The sequence below is a fragment of the Coregonus lavaretus genome (genome assembly GCF_964263955.1).
Source record: "Coregonus lavaretus genome assembly, chromosome: 27".
Lineage (NCBI taxonomy): Eukaryota > Metazoa > Chordata > Actinopteri > Salmoniformes > Salmonidae > Coregonus > Coregonus lavaretus.
Window position 1 is genome coordinate 40,427,234 of NC_140014.1, and position 18,859 is coordinate 40,446,092.

The 18,859-nt window shown below is 41.6% G+C and overlaps 1 protein-coding gene across 1 annotated transcript in view; it reads left to right on the plus strand.

Annotated features, from left to right (window-relative positions):
* Positions 1-18,613, plus strand: part of LOC311102815 (calpain-1 catalytic subunit-like) — a 30,279-nt gene extending 11,666 nt beyond the window's left edge. Inside the window, exons 18-22 of the mRNA XM_084144240.1 lie at positions 7,657-7,725; positions 7,829-7,907; positions 15,898-16,014; positions 16,270-16,322; positions 18,476-18,613. Of these exons, the coding sequence (XP_084000366.1) occupies positions 7,657-7,725; positions 7,829-7,907; positions 15,898-16,014; positions 16,270-16,322; positions 18,476-18,502 (345 nt within the window). The 3' untranslated portion in view covers positions 18,503-18,613. The remainder of the gene's footprint in view (positions 1-7,656; positions 7,726-7,828; positions 7,908-15,897; positions 16,015-16,269; positions 16,323-18,475) is intronic.
* Positions 18,614-18,859: the final 246 nt, after the last annotated feature.

Consider the following 18,859-nt stretch of genomic DNA (forward strand, 5'->3'; position numbering starts at 1 on the left):
CTCCTCCTGGGGAGTTGATCCATCTACAGCACCTCCTCCTGGGGAGTTGATATATCTACAGCACCTCCTCCTGGGGAGTTGATCCATCTACAGCACCTCCTCCTGGGGAGTTGATCTATCTACAGCTACCATTTGGTCTACCAGTCAGGGCTATAACGAAGCCCCAGCCCTGCTTATCAAATAACATCTAATTTTATTGGTTGCATATACATATTTTGCAGATGTTATCCTAGCGCCAACAGGGCAGCAATACCTAGCTAAATGCTTGTGTTCCTAGCTCCAAAAGGGCAGTAATACCTAACAATACACAACAATACACGAAGACCCCACAACATAAAGAAATTAGTCCAGAATACAAATATATACAGTGAGGGAAAAAAGTATTTGAGCACCTGCTGATTTTGTACGTTTGCCCACTGACAAAGAAATGAGCAGTCTATAATTTTAATGGTAGGTTTATTTGAACAGTGAGAGACATAATGGTCCTCTGTAGCTCAATTGGTAGAGCACGGCGCTTGTAACGCCAGGGTAGTGGGTTCGATCCCCGGGACCACCCATACGTAAAAATGTATGCACACATGACTGTAAGTCGCTTTGGATAAAAGCGTCTGCTAAATGGCATATTATTATTATTATTATTATTATAATAACAACTAAAAAATCCAGAAAAAAAAATGTCAAAAATGTTATAAATTGATTTGCATTTTAATGAGGGAAATAAGTATTTGAACCCTCTGCAAAACATGACTTAGTACTTGGTGGCAAAACCCTTGTTGGCAATCACAGAGGTCAGAAGTTTCTTGTAGTTGGCCACCAGGTTTGCACACATCTCAGGAGGGATTTTGTCCCACTCCTCTTTGCAGATCTTCTCCAAGTCATTAAGGGTTTGAGGCTGACATTTGGCAACTCTAACCTTCAGCTCCCGCCACAGATTTTCTATGGGATTAAGGTCTAGTGACTGGCTAGGCCACTCCAGGACCTTAATGTTATTCTTCTTGAGCCACTCCTTTGTTGCCTTGGCCGTGTGTTTTGGGTCATTGTCATGCTGGAATACCCATCCACGTCCTATTTTCAATGCCCTGGCTGAGGGAAGGAGGTTCTCACCCAAGATTTGACGGTACATGGCCCCGTCCATCGTCCCTTTGATGCAGTGAAATTGTCCTGTCCCCTTAGCAGAAAAACACCCCCAAAGCATAATGTTTCCACCTCCATGTTTGACGGTGGGGATTGTGTTCTTGGGGTCATAGGCAGCATTCCTCCTCCTCCAAACACAGTGAGTTGAGTTGATGCCAAAGAGCTCCATTTTGGTCTCATCTGACCACAAAACTTTCACCCAGTTCTCCTCTGAATCATTCAGATGTTCATTGGCAAACTTCAGACAGGCATGTATATGTGCTTTCTTGAGCAGGGGGACCTTGCGGGCGCTGCATGATTTCAGTCCTTCACGGCGTAGTGTGTTACCAATTGTTTTCTTGGTGACTATGGTCCCAGCTGCCTTGAGATTGTCGTAGAAATATTTGACTCAAAAAGTAGTCAACTTAAAATATTTCTCAAGAGACTGGAACTTGTGAATTTAGACTTTTATTATTTGCATAACAAATCATAGCATATACAGTCCCTCCCCTTAGGGCAAATGATTAACTTATTTTAGTGCCACTCTACCCTTATCTTTCAACGTCCAGATGTCACATGTAATTCACTCCAAAAGGTCATGGGTGCTTTTCCACAGGAAGCCTCTTCCCTAATCTCATTATATTGGTAGCAGACCCTTTCCATAATCTCATTATATGGTTGCAGACCCTTTCTTTACAAATAATACACGTACATACATTAAGGCATTTATCATTTACCATCCTCCCTGGCCCTTGAGATTATGTGCATGTGGCCATGTGTCAGGTCATAGGGACATAAGCAAAACAAATGATAACACTAGGTCCATTGTTACTCCAATCTCCACACAGCCATCACATGTCATTGACATACCCAGACCAGCTGCAGGGAGTTTATGAAAAACACATAAATGTCTCTGCTCTGTATTAACCCTTCAACTGGTTCTCAATCCATAAACATTTTAAGGCATATAGGTGTTTAATTCTACAACATATGTACTTGAAAATCATCCATAAGATCATTGACAAGATCCTCCCGTGTAGTTCTGGGCTGATTCCTCACCGTTCTCATGATCATTGCAACTCCACGAGGTGAGATCTTGCATGGAGCCCCAAGCCGAGGGAGATTGACAGTTATTTTGTGTTTCTTCCATTTGCGAATAATCGCACCAACTGTTGTCACCTTCTCACCAAGCTGCTTGGCGATGGTCTTGTAGCCCATTCCAGCCTTGTGTAGGTCTACGATCTTGTCCCTGACATCCTTGGAGAGCTCTTTGGTCTTGGCCATGGTGGAGAGTTTGGAATCTGAATGATTGATTGCTTCTGTGGACAGGTGTCTTGTATACAGGTAACAAGCTGAGATTAGGAGCACTCCCTTTAAGAGTGTGCTCCTAATCTCAGCTCGTTACCTGTATAAAAGACACCTGGGAGCCAGAAATCTTTCTGATTGAGAGGGGGTCAAATACTTATTTCCCTCATTAAAATGCAAATCAATTTATAACATTTTTGACATGCATTTTTCTGAATTTTTATTGTTGTTAATCTGTCTCTCACTGTTCAAATCAACCTTCCATTCAAATTATAGACTGATCATTTCTTTGTCAGTGGGCAAACATACAACATTAGCAGGGGATCAAATACTTTTTTCCCTCACTTGCGAAAGTATTCACCCCACTTGGCATTTTTCCTGTTTTGTTGCCTTACAACCTGGAATTAAAATTATTTTTTTAGGGTGGTTTGTATCATTTCATTTACAGAACATGCCTACCACTTTGAAGATGCAAAATATTTTATATTGTGAAACAAACAAGAAATACGACAAAAAACTAAAAACTTGAGCGCGCATAACTATTCACACCTCCAAAGTCAATACTTTGTAGAGCCACCTTTTGCAGCAATTACAGCTGCAAGTCTCTTGGGGTATGTCTCTATAAACTTGGCACATCTAGCCACTGGGATTTTTGCCCATTCTTCAAGGCAAAACTGCTCCAGCTCCTTCAAATTGGATGGGTTCCACTGGTGTACAGCAATCATTAAGTCATACCACAAAATCTCAATAGGATTGAGGTCTGGGCTTTGACTAGGCCATTCCAAGACATTTAAATGTTTCCCCTTAAACCACTTGAGTGTTGCTTTAGCAGTATGCTTAGGGTCATTGTCCTGCTGGAAGGGGAACCTCCGTCCCAGTCTCAAATCTCTGGAAGACTGAAACAGGTTTCCCTCAAGAATTACCCTGTATTTAGCCCCATCCATCATTTCTTCAATTCTGACCAGTTTCCCAGTCCCTGCCGATGAAAAAAACATCCCCACAGCCTCGGGGTGATGAGATGTGTTGGGTTTGCGCCAGATGTAGCGTTTTCCTTGATGGCCAAAAAGCTCAATTTTAGTTTCATCTGACCAGAGTACCTTCTCCATATGTTTGGGGAGTCTCCCACATGCCTTTTGAGGAACACCAAACGTGTTTGCTTATTTTTTTCTTTAAGCAATGGCTTTTTTCTGGCCACTCTTCCATAAAGCCCAGCTCTGTGGAGTATACGGCTTAAAGTGGTCCTATGGACAGATACTCCAATCTCCGCTGTGGAGCTTTGCAGCTCCTTCAGTGTTATCTTTGGTCTCTTTGTTGCCTCTCTGATTAATGCCCTCCTTGCCTGGTCCGTGAGTTTTGGTGGGTAGCCCTCTCTTGGCAGGTTTGTTGTGGTGCCATATTCATTCAATTTTTTTATAATGGATTTAATGGTGCTCCGTGGGATGTTCAAAGTTTCAGATATTTTTGTATAACACAACCCTGGTCTGTACTTCTCCAAAACTTTGTCCTTGACCTGTTTGGAGAGCTCCTTGGTCTTCATGGTGCTGCTTGCTTGGTGGTGCACCTTGCTTAGTGGTGTTTCAGACTCTGGGGCCTTTCAGAACAGGTGTATATATACTGAGATCATGTGACACGTAGATTGCACACAGGTGGACTTTATTTAACTAAGTATGTGACTTCTGAAGGTAATTGGTTGCACCAGATCTTATTTAGAGGTTTATAGCAAAGGGGGTGAATACGTATGCACTCACCACTTTTCCGTTATTTATTTTGAGAATTTTTTTTAACAAGTTATATTTTTTATTTCACTTCATCAATTTGGACTACTTTGTGTATGTCCATTACATGAAATCAAAATCAAAATCTATTTAAATTTCAGGTTGTAATGTAACAAAATAGGAAAAACGCCAAAGGGTATGAATACTTTTGCAAGGAACTGAATGTATATGATGGAGTGTATAGACATTATGGACAGTATATGAATAGAAAAGGTGTGTACAGCAATAGTTATATAGGAAGAGCCTTGACTAGAATACAGCAGGTGTAGACCTTTCCGTGAAATGCTTACTTACAAGCCCTTAACCAACAATGCAGTTTTAAGAAAAATAAGAGTTAAGAAAATATTTACTAAATAAACTAAAGTAAAAAAGAAAGTAACACAATAAAATAACGAGGCTATATACAGTTGAAATCGGAAGTTTACATACTTAGGTTGGAGTCATTAAAACAAGTTTTTCAACCACTCCACACATTTCTTGTTAACAAACTATAGTTGTGGCAAGTCGGTTAGGACATCTATATTGTGCATGACACAAGTAATTGTTCCAACAATTGTTTACAGACAGATTATTTCACTTATAATTCACTGTATCACAATTCCAGTGGGTCAGAAGTTTACATACACTAAGTTGACTGTGCCTTTAAACAGCTTGGAAAATGATGTAATGGCTTTAGAAGCTTCCGATAGGCTAATTGACATAATTTGAGTCAATTGGAGGTGTACCTGTGGATGTATTTCAAGGCCTACTTTCAAACTCAGTGCCTCTTTGCTTGACATCATGGGAAAATCAAAAGAAATCAGCCAAGACCTAAGAAAAAAAATTGTAGACTTCCACAAGTCTGGTTCATCCTTGGGAGCAATTTCCAAACGCCTGAAGGTACCACGTTCATCTGTACAAACAATAGTACGCAAGTAAAAACACCATGGGACCACACAGCCGTCATACCGCTCAGGAAGGAGACACGATCTGTCTCCTAGAGATGAACGTACTTTGGTGCGAAAAGAGCAAATCAATCCCAGAACAACAGCAAAGGACCTTGTGAAGATACTGGAGGAAACAGGTACAAAAGTATCTATATCCACAGTAAAACGAGTCCTATATCGACATAACCTGAAAGGCCGCTCAGCAAGGAAGAAGCCACTGCTCCAAAACCGCCATAGAAAAGCCAGTCTACGGTTTGCAATTGCACATGGGGACAAAGATTGTACTTTTTGGAGAAATGTCCTCTGGTGTGATGAAACAAAAATAGAACTGTTTGGCCATAATGACCATTGTTATGTTTGGAGGAAAAAGGAGGATGGCTTGCAAGCCAAAGAACATCATCCCAACCGTGAAGCACGGGGGTGGCAGCATCATGCTGTGGGGGTGCTTTGCTGCAGGAGGGACTGGTGCATTTCACAAAATAGATGGCATCATGAGGAAAGAAAATTATGTGGATGTATTGAAGCAACATCTCAAGACATCAGTCAGGAAGTTAAAGCTTGGTCGCAAATGGGTCTTCCAAATGGACAATGACCCTAAGCATACTTCCAAAGTTGTGGCAAAATTGCTTAAGGACAACAAAGTCAAGGTATTGGAGTGCCATCACAAAGCCCTTACCTCAATCCTATAGAAAATGTGTGGGCAGAACTGAAAAAGCGTGTGCGAGCAAGGAGGCCTGCAAACCTGACTCAGTTACACCAGCTCTGTCAGGAGGAATGGGCCAAAATTCACCCAACTTATTGTGGGAAGCTTGTGGAAGGCTACCCGAAACGTTTGACCCAAGTTAAACAATTTAAAGGCAATGCTACCAAATACTAATTGAGTGTATGTGAACTTCTGACCCACTGGGAATGTGATGAAAGAAATAAAAGCTTAAATAAATAATTATCTCTACTAATATTCTAACATTTCACATACTGAAAATAAAGTGGTGATCCTAACTGACCTAAAACAGGGAATTGTTATTAGGATTAAATGTCAGGAATTGTGAAAAACTGAGTTTAAATGTATTTGGCTAAGGTGTATGTAAACTTCCGACTTCAACTGTATGAAGTAGGTATAAACAGTATGTTAACATTGTTAAAGTGTTCAATGACTATGTACATAGGGCAGCAGTCTCTAAGGTGCAGGGTAGAGTGCTGGCTAGTGGTGACTATTTAACAGTCTGATGGCCTTGAGATAGAAGCTGTTTTTCAGTCTCTCTGTCTCAGCTTTGATTCACCTGTACTGTCTCAGCCTTCTGGATGGTAGTGAGGTGAACAGACCGTGACTCTGGTGGCTGAGTTGCTTGATATTTGCCACTGATTATTACCAATGTGCTGTTGTGAGAATGATAGTTGAGAAAACTCCACTTACTGGTGTAATGTTGCTATTGAAGTCATTACAAATGGTAGGTTCAACAGAGCAAATAAAATGTAACCATTCTTTATCAATCATATATCATCAATGATGCTATTTAGGCCTATGTAGTATTTGGGAAGTCAACAGCCATTGTTTAAATTCATCCCAGGATTCAACAGAAAATAGACAATACTTTTAGGCCTAAAGTTTCAAGGTTCGGTTGATTTCAAATGGAATCTACAAGTTAATAATAAATATGTTTGATTCACGTCTCCATCTAGATCAAAAATAAAAGAATATAATTAAATCAAATCAAATTGTATTTAAAGTGCATTTAAAGTTTGATTAGATTTAGTCCTATTCTTTGACTTAGATTTCTGGTTTTAATGGAGATGCCCAACGTATCAATTATTAATTTGTAGAGAAACTGGAATTAAAGCCAGATTCAGTGGCGTAGATGGAACTATCCAAGCAGAAGATACAGCTCCTTCAAAAGTTATTTGGTTCACAATTCAATATGACTTTTGCAATATGGTAAATTGCCAACAGGTTAACAAATTATATATTGGATTCACGTTTCTATCTCAACCAAAAAGAAAAGTTAAACAATAGGATGAATGAAGCCAGGGGCTCAGCTGGAACTGCCCAAGCAGAAGACACATCTCCTTTAAATGTTGATATTTTGTCAACCAACTTTTTATGTAATCAATGTTCAGGTAGCAGTTCTGTGGAAATATTCACAATTGCCATAATAATCTGCAGAGAATCTCAAATGGCATTGATCACTTGCACCATGTACTTTAATGAAATCTTAACTAACTGTAATCCATGTCATTTGGTTGTGCTATTAGATGAAGCACAGTGATAACACATTACGTTTTTGTTTAAAAAAACAAAAATCTGACATTGCTTTTCCATTAGAATTTGGTTTTTGCTTTTAGATGGTTGAAAGCATAGTGATAACACATTGGGAATTTAACAAATTTGTTGGCTGTCTTTTTGAGTGGTTGAAAATAGGTTTAAATCTCATTGATCAACATATCTACCAAATCAATGGAGGCTACGGAGGGGAGGATGGCTCATGTACAGACTTTTTATATTCTGCCTTTATAGATTTCCTTAACCTTTCCTTCTCCAGACATCAATCACTGGAAAACTGAACTGTGCTGAATTTATGTGTCTGTGGAGAAAAGTTACCATGTACAAGGTAAATTCATTTGCAAGTGTGGTAAAAGGATATTAAAGAACTCATTACTAGTTCGAATTTTTCAAGAATATAAATTACCTGAAAATATTCTTACATCTTCCAGGATATCTTCTTCCGTTCAGATGTGGACCGTTCTGGAATGTTGTCATTGAGTCAACTGAGGAACTCAATCATGGCTACAGGTAACTTTTGCCTAGACCAACAAACATGGCCTGCCACTGACCTTAGATAACCGTACCTGCTTACAGGGCCTAAAATATGATCACCTAACTAGCACTCTCCCACTGACATCAATGCACGATTGAAGAGTTAGGATTGTCAAATTAGGATGAGCAGATGGGATTAGAGTAACCTCTGCCATTACGACTAAACAGCAGTCTGTTTTATTAGTCAGATGTATGGGATACACATGGTAACACCGTCTAACGAGATGCTTACTTGCAGGTTCCTTCTCCTCAATGCAACAACAATAAGAAATAATAAAAATATATAAAACTAGGAACATAAAGTAAATGGCTCAGTAGAATAGAATAAACATTTAAGCATCAGTATAATACAGGAAGGCACAATTTATAGTCCAATATTTACATGTGGTTTGGGGAAGGAGGAATTGGGGACAAGTGTTTAAATTGTGCAGTATTTAGCAATCATAATAAGAGAGTCTGGTGTTAAGGTGAGGAGAATCAGAGCAGGTGGTCAGTCCAGTTGGAGTGTTCAGCAGTCTGATGGCTTGTACATAGAAACTGTCTCTGAGCCTGTTGGTATCAGACCTCATGCTCCGATACCATCTAACGGACTGTAAGGGAGAGAACGGCTCGTGGCTGGGGTGTGTGGGGTCCTTGATGATGCTGCGGGCCTTCCTCAGGCACCGTTTCATGTAGATGTCCTAGATGGGGTGGAAGCACGGTCCCAGTGATGTACTGGGCCGTCACCACCCGCTGGAGGGCCTTGCAGTCATGGACGGAGCAATTCCCGCACCAGGCCACGATGCAACCGGTCACGACACTGTCAGTTGTGCAGCGGTGGAATTTGGAGAGAAGCCAAGGAGTCATTCCAAATTTCTTCAGCAGCCTTTGAAGTAGAGACGCTGTTGCGACCTCTTGACAAGAGTGGTGGTGTTGTTGGTCCATGTCAAGTCCTCGGTGATGTAGACGACGAGGAACTTAAAACTGCTGACTCTCTCTACTGCAGTCCCGTTGATGTGGATCGGGGCATGTTCCCTCGTTTGATTCCTGAAGTCAACAATCAACTCCTTTGTTTTTCTGACATTGAGGGAGAGGTTGTTGACCTGGCACCACAATGCCAGTTCACTTACCTCCTCCCTATAGGCTGACTCGTTGTTGTTGGTTATCCGGCCTACAACCGTGATGTCGTCAGCAAACTTCATGACGGAGTTGGTGTCGTGCCAACCCACACAGTCGTGGGTGAACAGGGAGAGTCAGTGTGGAGGAGGTGTTGTTTCCAATCCTCACAGCCTGTGGTCTGCCCATCAGGAAGTCCAGGATCCAGTTGCATTGGGTGTTGTCCAGACCCAGGGCTCTGAGCTTGGTGTCGAGTTTGGAGGTAACAATAGTGTTGAATGCTGAACTACAGTCTATGAACAGCATTCTCACATAGGTGTTCCTCTTGTCCAGATGTGTTACGGCCGTGTGAATAGCGATGGACATGGAATCTTCCGTGGATCTGCTGGAGCGGTAGCAGATTGGAGTGGGTCCAGTGTGCCTGGCATGATGGCCTTGATGTGGGTCATGACCAGCATCTCGAATCACTTCTTTATGACCAGGGTGAGAGCGACGGGGTGATAGTCATTGTGTACCTTGTTTTTCTTGGGCACTGGGACGATGGTGGTCTCCTAAAAGTAGGTGGGGACTAGAGCCTGGGACAGGGACAGGTTGAAGATGTCCGAGAGGATGCCCGCCAGCTGGTCAGCACACAGTCTGAGGACGCGGCAGGGATGCCTTCTGGGCCGGAGGCTTTGTTGAGTATTCACTCTTTTGAGAGTTTTCCTCACGTCAGTCTTGGTGAGAGAAAGACCCTGGTTGTCCGGAGCAGCCAGAGCCTTCCTGGATGGCTCGGTATCGTCTGCCTCGAAGCGAGCATATCATGTGTTAAGCTCGTCTGGGAGGGAGGCTTTGGTGGGCACCGCACAGCTGGATTTGCCTTTGTAGTTCTGTGATCCTTGCCAAATTGGTCGCGAGTCAAGTTCAATTCAAATTTGAGTCTTATTGTCTTTTTTTTTTCCCCTAATGGATTTGCAGAGCTCGTACCTGCTTGCCTTGTACTCGCCGCGCGCCATCGAGTCATCAGGGTTTGTTCTGCTGACATTGAATACTGCAGTACGGGACCTCAGCATGGTACGGATATCTCCGTTCATCCAGGGTTTTTGGTTGGGGTATGTCCGGATTGTTATTGTGGCTACAACATCATCAACACATTTCCTAATGACTGACAATGTATATTCCCCAATGTTGATGAATGAGACCTTGGTGGATGAATCTTTGAACATATTCCAGTCAGTATTCTCGAAACAGTTCTACAGCATTTGTTCTTGTGGGGCAGGACACATTTTGGTGATTTTTTGGGGAAAAATGTGTTTTAAACGTGCTTGGTTAAAATCATCTGCGACAATAAATACTGCTTCCGGGGGAGAGGACTTTGCTGGGTAATGATCTTGTATAGTTCGCTGAGTGCCGACTTGGTGTTTGCGTGTGGCAGTGTGTGGCAGTATGTACACAGCTTTGATAACACACGTGAATTCCCTCGGCATATAGTGGGGGCGGTATTTTAACATCAGAAACTCCAGATTGGATGAACATGAGCTCGAGATCTTTTCAACTTCGGTACACCAGGAATTGTTGATGAGGAAACATACCCCTCCCCCCTACTCTTAACAGAAGCCGCCACACGATCCATACAGAAAATGGAAAAGCCATCTTGTTGAATGTTGTGGCAAATTCGTCCTTATACTAATCAAAGAACCAAAGTATTTCAGAGTTTTTGTAGAATTAAGATAGACTTTATCACATACGTAATAGAGCCGAGGTGGTTTGCAAAACATCTCCTTCTACCTCTCAGCTCTTAGTTTATATAGTCCTATTTACATACATTTAAGCTTAAAATCCTCCCTCTTGGGTTCCCCCACCACTGTTGGTGGTGTGACCAATCAAGCTTTGTCATGCACAAATAACAGCCCTGTCATATAAAAATAATAATGTTCAGTTTGAACTTTGTTCAACCCTGGCTCAATCTGGCTTGACCTGGAGATTGATTGTGTACAACATGGCAGGCCCACAATCAATCTCTCAAACATACCCAAGCCAAACCCCTCTGTCCCAGCCCGTCATGCTATAATTGAATCAGGAAGACGCTCAAGGAGAGACAAACCGTTCAGCCTGGTTTCAGTCACTGATAAGATAAGACAACCAAAGACAGGTCAGCAGACCAGAGAACAAACACATGAACCCAGTCAGAGAAACCAATTACGTTCTTGCCTAGAAACAGAGATGTATCAATATTTAACCCTGGCTCTGTGTTTGTTGATTAACCATGTCTATCCCATAGACCACTGAAAAATCATATCATATATGGTTAAAATCTAACAGAGCTATTTCCTGGCTCTGTTTGACAATTCCCTGAGCTATTTCCTTGCTCTGTTTCAGGCCTATTCTTGTCATGTTGTGATTAACTATTTAACCATACATTGTTAGCTTGTCATGATGTAATTAACAATGCTTACTATGCTTAACTGGAAAAAACCACATCAATCCCTCCTCTGGGACTTAATAGATACATCAACATACTTCACATGTATATAGTGACTAATATATGAATACTGTGACATAAAAATCAACATGTTCATGATATAAGGCACAATCCTTGCATTAAGATCATATTTTTCAAACAGTAAGATTCTAAAGTTTCTAATTGAAATAAACCATGTAAGTGTATCCTAACACATTAAAACTAATGTAGCGTTGTTTAAACCATAATATCTATTTAAGGAAATTATCTTATGATTGTATAAGCAATACCAGGGCATGCTGAGAATAGTGTCAACATCTTTAGCTCACATAATTTCTTTACCCATGTCACACGTAGTATAACAATGAAAATAATCAATATCAATATCTAGTACATTAACTGCAGTGTCAACATCTTTAGTTATTAACATACAGTATAATTATCCATAATTCTAGTATAAGCTTCCTCATAAGGAGAATAACTACAGATCAGTATCTCAATGCATTCTTAGTCTAAATTACTATAAATGTAGCAGTGTGTAGGCCTCCTTAATCAACCTGATACCCCAAATAAGAAACCCTTCCTTCCCCGGCACTCAATCTTCTGGCGTCTCTTCATTATGTTCTTCAGATAGCTTCATAGTTCAACTTGGATTGGCCATGACAATGTCCCAATTTCAATGTCTCACCTGAGCCGCCACCACCTCTACCCCCCATTATGTTTTGTCCATTTGCCAACCAGTATAACAGCATCATGAGATATGTTTTATTTGAGCAGATCTGTCTTCATGAGAGAAAAGGCAGTTGATAGCTTTGATTGGATGCTGGTTCTGATTCAGGTCTCTTGGTAGAAGTGGTGCTGGACAGGACCCTATTCAACGGCTTTGTTGCTCCTCTTCAGCCGGTTAGAGGTTTTTATTTATTTATTGAGGTTCACACCGTTCTTGACCGAATGATCACTGTTATGCATGAAGACACCATCTGTAGTAACCTCGAGAGAGGACAGATCATAACAGTTTAGTTGAGTTCATTTCCAATCCCAAAAATTCCATATAAGCATTGACTATATGACAAATTATTTTACCAATTATTCTTAATACCAATTTCTAATATACTCCCCTTATCACGCTGTCGACTCCACCACAGAGTCACAGGATCAGCAAGTTAGATCTCAATTTCTGTTAGGGGAACTAGACAAAGACAGAGAAATCAATGGTGGGGAAGTCAGGTGATTCTTGAAGGTCTGGAAGATGTTGAAATTCTTGAATGTTCTTGGAGGTCTGTCCCTCCTGTGCCTCCCTCGAGGGAATCAGCCAGCGCACGTAGCTCATCAGTAGCATTCCCATTGCCATCCTCCCCCATTTCCTGATCCTTGTCAGCTCCAGCATCCTCAGCTCCCTCATCTCTAGGTCGTCGGTTTCCTCGTGGTACTCTGGTGCAATGGTTTAGATGATACCAGGTCGAGCTCCCCTCTATCCGTACAGCCATCGGTGCAGCCTGGGTGATGACGTATGGTCTCTTTGGCTCGGGACCTTCTTCCGTCACTAGGGTCTCCGGATCAGGCAGAGTCCCTCTCAATCCATCGACATCAGTTTGCGGAGAGTGTCCTTCTGGCAGCGTATCAATAGGGAAGCTCGTAATCACTACTGCAAAGACACACAGACACAGACAGACACAAAAGAAAACCATGCTACCCAATGGCGGGGCCATGTTCCTCTTCTGGGGTTGGAACTCTCCTACAGTGGGACACATGGATCTAAGTATCTGTCTCTGCCACTTTCACCGTCATTGAGGTAGCCAGCAATACATGGTATGGGCCTCTCCACCTAGGGTCTTTCCAGCTCTTTCTTCTGTAGTATTTTACCGCCACAAAGTCTCCAGGGTGCAGACAATGCTCAGATTCTCCTGCTCGGTTGGGCAAAGAAGCCTTCACCCGTGGGAAGAAAGTCTTAAGAACATTGTTAGGTGAGACACAGTATGCTACTTTACCATGTCTTCTCATCAGTCAGGAGAAGCCTTGCAATTTTGAAGTGCACATTCTTGCAGCTTGTTGCAGTCCACTAGTTTCAGAGACAGGTCCCCTTTGTACTTTGTCTCTGGCCACAAATATATTTGCACATAACACATTCCATCTAACCCATAACACATTAATTACTACTGCTGATATTCTTAATACAATTTTCGTATTTACCAAAAGGCCCCAGGGGACCAGTAATTCCCCCCTTTGGACACGACTCACATCGTGATTCATGCGGTCACAACATTGCCTGTTAAACCAAAATAATAAATTAGATAATAAATTAGAATGACAACCTTTGATAATATCTTAACTTAATTGTATCCCATAAGGTAATTCAAGTAAATAGTAAAATTGACAAATTTCCCTCATTCAAGGCTAGCGCTCTTTCTCTGTCCTTGTCAAGGCTATGAACTATAACCTCCTTCTTAATTATCAGTGTTTACATATTACATTAAATCTCACTCAATGTTTTAGAGTCTCTAGTGAGGGTGATCAGGCCTCACCAGAAAGTCAGAACAGAGGTCTGAGGTCATTCAAATCCTTCAAATAAGTGTTTCATTCTATAGTAGACTAATCATTAACAACAGTCAAAACATTTCATAAATGTTGTATCCGAAGTTGTACAGTAAGTCTTCAGTACAGTTATTTTCAAAATAAATCATGTGTTTACTTAAAACTCACTCAGAAAAACCTCCATGTGTGTGCCCCTTTAAGATACAGTTGAAGTTGGACGTTTACATACACCTTAGCCAAATACATTTAAACTCAGTTTTTCACAAATCCTGATATTTAGTCCTAGTAAAAATTCCCTGTCTTAGGTCAGTTAGGATCACCACTTAATTTTAAGAATGTGAAATGTCAGAATAATAGTAATGATTTATTTAAGCTTTTATTTATTTCATCACATTCCCAGTGGGTCAGAAGTTTACATACACTCAATTAGTATTTGGTAGCATTGCCTTTAAATTGTTTAACTTGGGTCAAACGTTTCAGGTAGCCTTCCACAAGCTTCCCACAATAAGTTGGGTGAATGTTGGCCCATTCCTCCTGACAGAGCTGGTGTAACTGAGTCAGGCTTGTAGGTCTCCTTGCTCGCACACACTTTTTCAGTTCTGCCCACAAATGTTCTATAGGATTGAGGTCAGGGCTTTGTGATGGCCACTCCAATACCTTGACTTTGTTGTCCTTAAGCAATTTGCTTGGGGTCATTGTCCATTTGGAAGACCCATTTGCGACCAAGCTTTAACTTCCTGACTGATGTCTTGAGATGTTGCTTCAACATATCCACATAATTTTCCTTCCTCATGATGCCATCTATTTTGTGAAGTGCACCAGTCCCTCCTGCAGCAAAGCACCCCAAAGCATGATGCTGTCACCCCCGTGCTTCATGGTTGGGAAGGTGTTCTTCGGCTTGCAACTAGCACCCTTTTTCCTCCAAACATAACGACGGTCATTATGGCCAAACAGTTCTATTTTTGTTTCATCAGACCAGAGGACATTTCTCCAAAAAGTACGATCTATGTCCCCATGTGCAGTTGCAAACCGTAGTCTGGCTTTTTTATGGCGGTTTTGGAGCAGTGGCTTCTTCCTTGCTGAGCGGCCTTTCAGGTTATGACGATATAGGACTCGTTTTACTGTGGATATAGATACTTTTGTACCTGTTTCCTCCAGTATCTTCACAAGGTCCTTTGCTGTTGTTCTGGGATTGATTTGCACTTTTCGCACCAAAGTCCGTTCATCTCTAGGAGACAGAACGCGTCTCCTTGTTTGGAAATTGCTCCCAAGGATGAACCAGACTTGGGGAGGTCTACAATTTATTGAGGTCTTGGCTGATTTCTTTTGATTTTACCATGATGTCAAGCAAAGAGGCACTGAGTTTGAAGGTAGGCCTTGAAATACATCCACAGGTACACCTCCAATTGACTCAAATGATGTCAATTAGCCTATCAGAAGCTTCTAAAGCCATGACATCATTTTCTGGAATTTTCCAAGCTGATTAAAGGGACAGTCAACTTATTGTATTTAAACTTCTGACCCACTGGAATTGTGATACAGTGAATTATAGCCTAGTCTTTTTAGCCTAGCTTTGAGTCCCCCTCTTCCTTGTTCGCCGCAAGCAACCGATAAGCCCATGTGCGGGGAACAAAGGAGCGAATAGAATATTTCAGATCTGGGAGGCTGAGAGATAAAAGTGTGTAGCTTTGGATTCATGATCCAGAAGTGTTTCTCAGTCCTAGGAGATTATTGCACAAACATTCTGAGCCCAAAACATTTATAATTAATGCAAGAATAGCCATAAAAAAGCAAAGTTGAGCAGGAACCGTCAAGACACGCTCCCTCCTGAGGGCCTCCATCTTAATACCTGTGAAATAACTGTGGAATAAAGGTGTGAGGCATGTCTGTCCTCCACAGGGATCAGGCTGAGTGATAATCTGCTGAACCTCATTGCTCTGCGCTACGGTGGATCTTCCGGAAACATCAGCCTGGAGAGTTTCATCAGCCTCGTCCTACGCATGGACCGCATGGCCAGTAAGTACACAACTAAAATTAAAGGGGACCAATTTTATTTCACTGGGATTTTTCATTTTCCATCTGTCGCATTTTAATGAGCATTTACAGTTTACAGTTAGAGAAATAGTTGAAAAGACAACACATATTTCGCCTTTTTGAATGGCTTTCATGGCACTCACAGGCTGATGATAGCTAGTTTGCTTGATGATGGTTTGAGGCCTTTGTACTGTTCACCTAAATTCCAAATAGTGTCATTCATGCCCCGTTCAACAGAAATATTCAGACAACTCAACGATGGAGGGACCATATCTCTTCGAGACAATGAGGTAATGAACTGTTAATAATACACCAAGGATTTTCAACTCTGTTCCTGCAGTCCTAGGTGTGCAGGCTTTCGCTCTAGCCTTGCCTTGCAGTAACACACCTGATTCAGTTAATCATGGTCCAGGCTGAAGACCATGATTGGCTGAGCATTTGCGTCAGGTGTGGGCTGTGCTGGGCTGGAACAAAAGCCTAAAGCCCTAAAGCCTTGCTTCGATTGGTCTAAATCGCAGCAAACCTTCCAATGATTGTAAACAACATAAACATTTGCCTTTACTAAAGGTCAAGTGTGTGCAGGCAGCATAATCTTATCTGAGAGATACACTATATTTACAGTACCAGTCAAAAGTTTGGACACGCCTACTCATTCAAGTGTTTTTCTTTATTTTTTACTATTTTCTACATTCTAGAATAATAGTGAAGACATCAAAAGATGTAGTAACCAAAATAGTGTTAAACAAATTAAAATATATTTTAGATTTTAGATTCTTCAAAGTAGCCACCCTTTGCACACTCTTGGCATTCTCTCAACCAGCTTCACCTGGAATGCTTTTCCAACAGTCTTGAAGGAGTTCCCACATATGCTGAGCACATATGCTGTTTTTCCTTCACTCTGCTGTCCAACTCATCCCAAACCATCTCAATTGGGTTGAGGTCTGGTGATTTTGGAGACCGGGTCATCTGATGCAGCACTCCATCACTCTCCTTCTTGGTTAAATAGCCCTTACACAGCCTGGAGGTGTGTTGGGTCATTGTACTGTTGTAAAACAAATTATAGTCCCACTAAGCGCAAACCAAATGGCATGGTGAATCGCTGCAGAATGCAGTGATAGCCATGCTGGTTAACTGTGCCTTGAATTGTAAATAAATCATAGACAGTGTCACCAGCAAAGCACCCCCACATCATACAGCTCCTCCTCCATGCTTCACAGTGGGAACCACACATATGGAGATCATCGGTTCACCTAATCTGCATCTCACTAAGACACAGATGTTACTTGAACTCTGTGAAGCATTTATTAGGGCTGCAATTTCTGAGGCTGGTAACTCTAATGAACTTATCCTCTGCAGCAGAGGTAACTCTGTGTCTTCCTTTCTTGTGGCGGTCCTCATGATAGCCAGTTTAATCATAGCGCTTTATGGTTTTTGCGACTGCACTTGAAGAAACGTTCAAAGTTATTGAAATGTTCCGGATTGACTGACCTTAATGTCTTCAAGTAATGATGGACTGTTGTTTCTCTTTGCTTATTTGAGCTGTTCTTGCCATAATATTGACTTGGTCTTTTACTAAATAGGGCTATCTTCTGTATAGCCCTACCCCCCCCCCCCTACCTTGTAACAACACAACTGATTGGCTCAAACGCATTAAGACATAAATAAATTCCACAAATTAACTTTTAAGAACAGGAAGCAAGCAATGCATTGCATCTAGCAAGTCCGACGGTCGAATCAGAGTTCGGCGGATGCCAGTAGAACGCTTCCTGCCCCAATGCATAGCGGCAACTGTAAAGTTTGGTGGAGGAGGAATAATGGTCTGGGGGCTGTTTTTCATGGTTCGGGCTAGGCCCCTTAGTTCCAATGAAGGGAAACCTTAACGCTACAGCATACAATTACATTCTAGACGATAATGTGCTTCCAACTTTGTGGCAACAGTTTGGGAAGGCCCTTTCCTGTTTCAGCATGACAATGCCCCCGTGAAAAAAGCGAGGTCTTGACTGGCCTGCACAGAGCCCTGACCTCAACCCTCATCGAACACCTTTGGGATGAATTGGAACGCCGACTGCGAGCCAGGTCTAAACGGCCAGCGTCAGTGCCCGACCTCACTAATGCTCTTGTGGCTGTATGGAAGCAAGTCCCCGCAGCAATGTACCAACATCTAGGGGAAAGCCTTCCCAGAAGAATGGAGGCTGTTATAGCAGCATGGGTGGGGGTGGGGGGGGGGCAACTCCATATTAATGCCCATGATTTTGGAATGAGATGTTCGATGAGCAGGCGTCCACATACTTTTGGTCATGTGGTGTAAGAACCTGTAATACACAGTCTGAGATGCAGTAAAAACCTTAGCAATGTGTTAAGATGTAATTTCATTGTTTCTAATTTATATGACTAATGAATGTGTTTAGTCAAATCTCACTGCTGTTTTTTATTCCTTTTTCAGTGGATGTACATCACTATGTATGCTTAAACTACAGACCAAATGGGATGGACAGAAGACCGTTAGAATCGTAAGGCTTGAAAAAAGTGCTACGGTTGTGCTTTGCTGGACAAATCATTAATTTCTGCAATGTTTTCTGGCTTTTTCATTGCACTTAGACTTGATAGTGTATCTTGATTAAATCCCACAGCACTTTTTCTTAATAAAGAAATAATAAATAATAATCATTTTTCTTAATTTTCTTTGCACCTTGAACTCGTCTTTTCTTACTAGCACTGTCTTTGCTGATAGTTGCTACTTTAAGGAAAAATGTATTTAGGCTGCTGTGACTGATATGTGGTTGTCTCACCTAGCCATCTTAAGATGGATGCACGAACTGTACGTTTC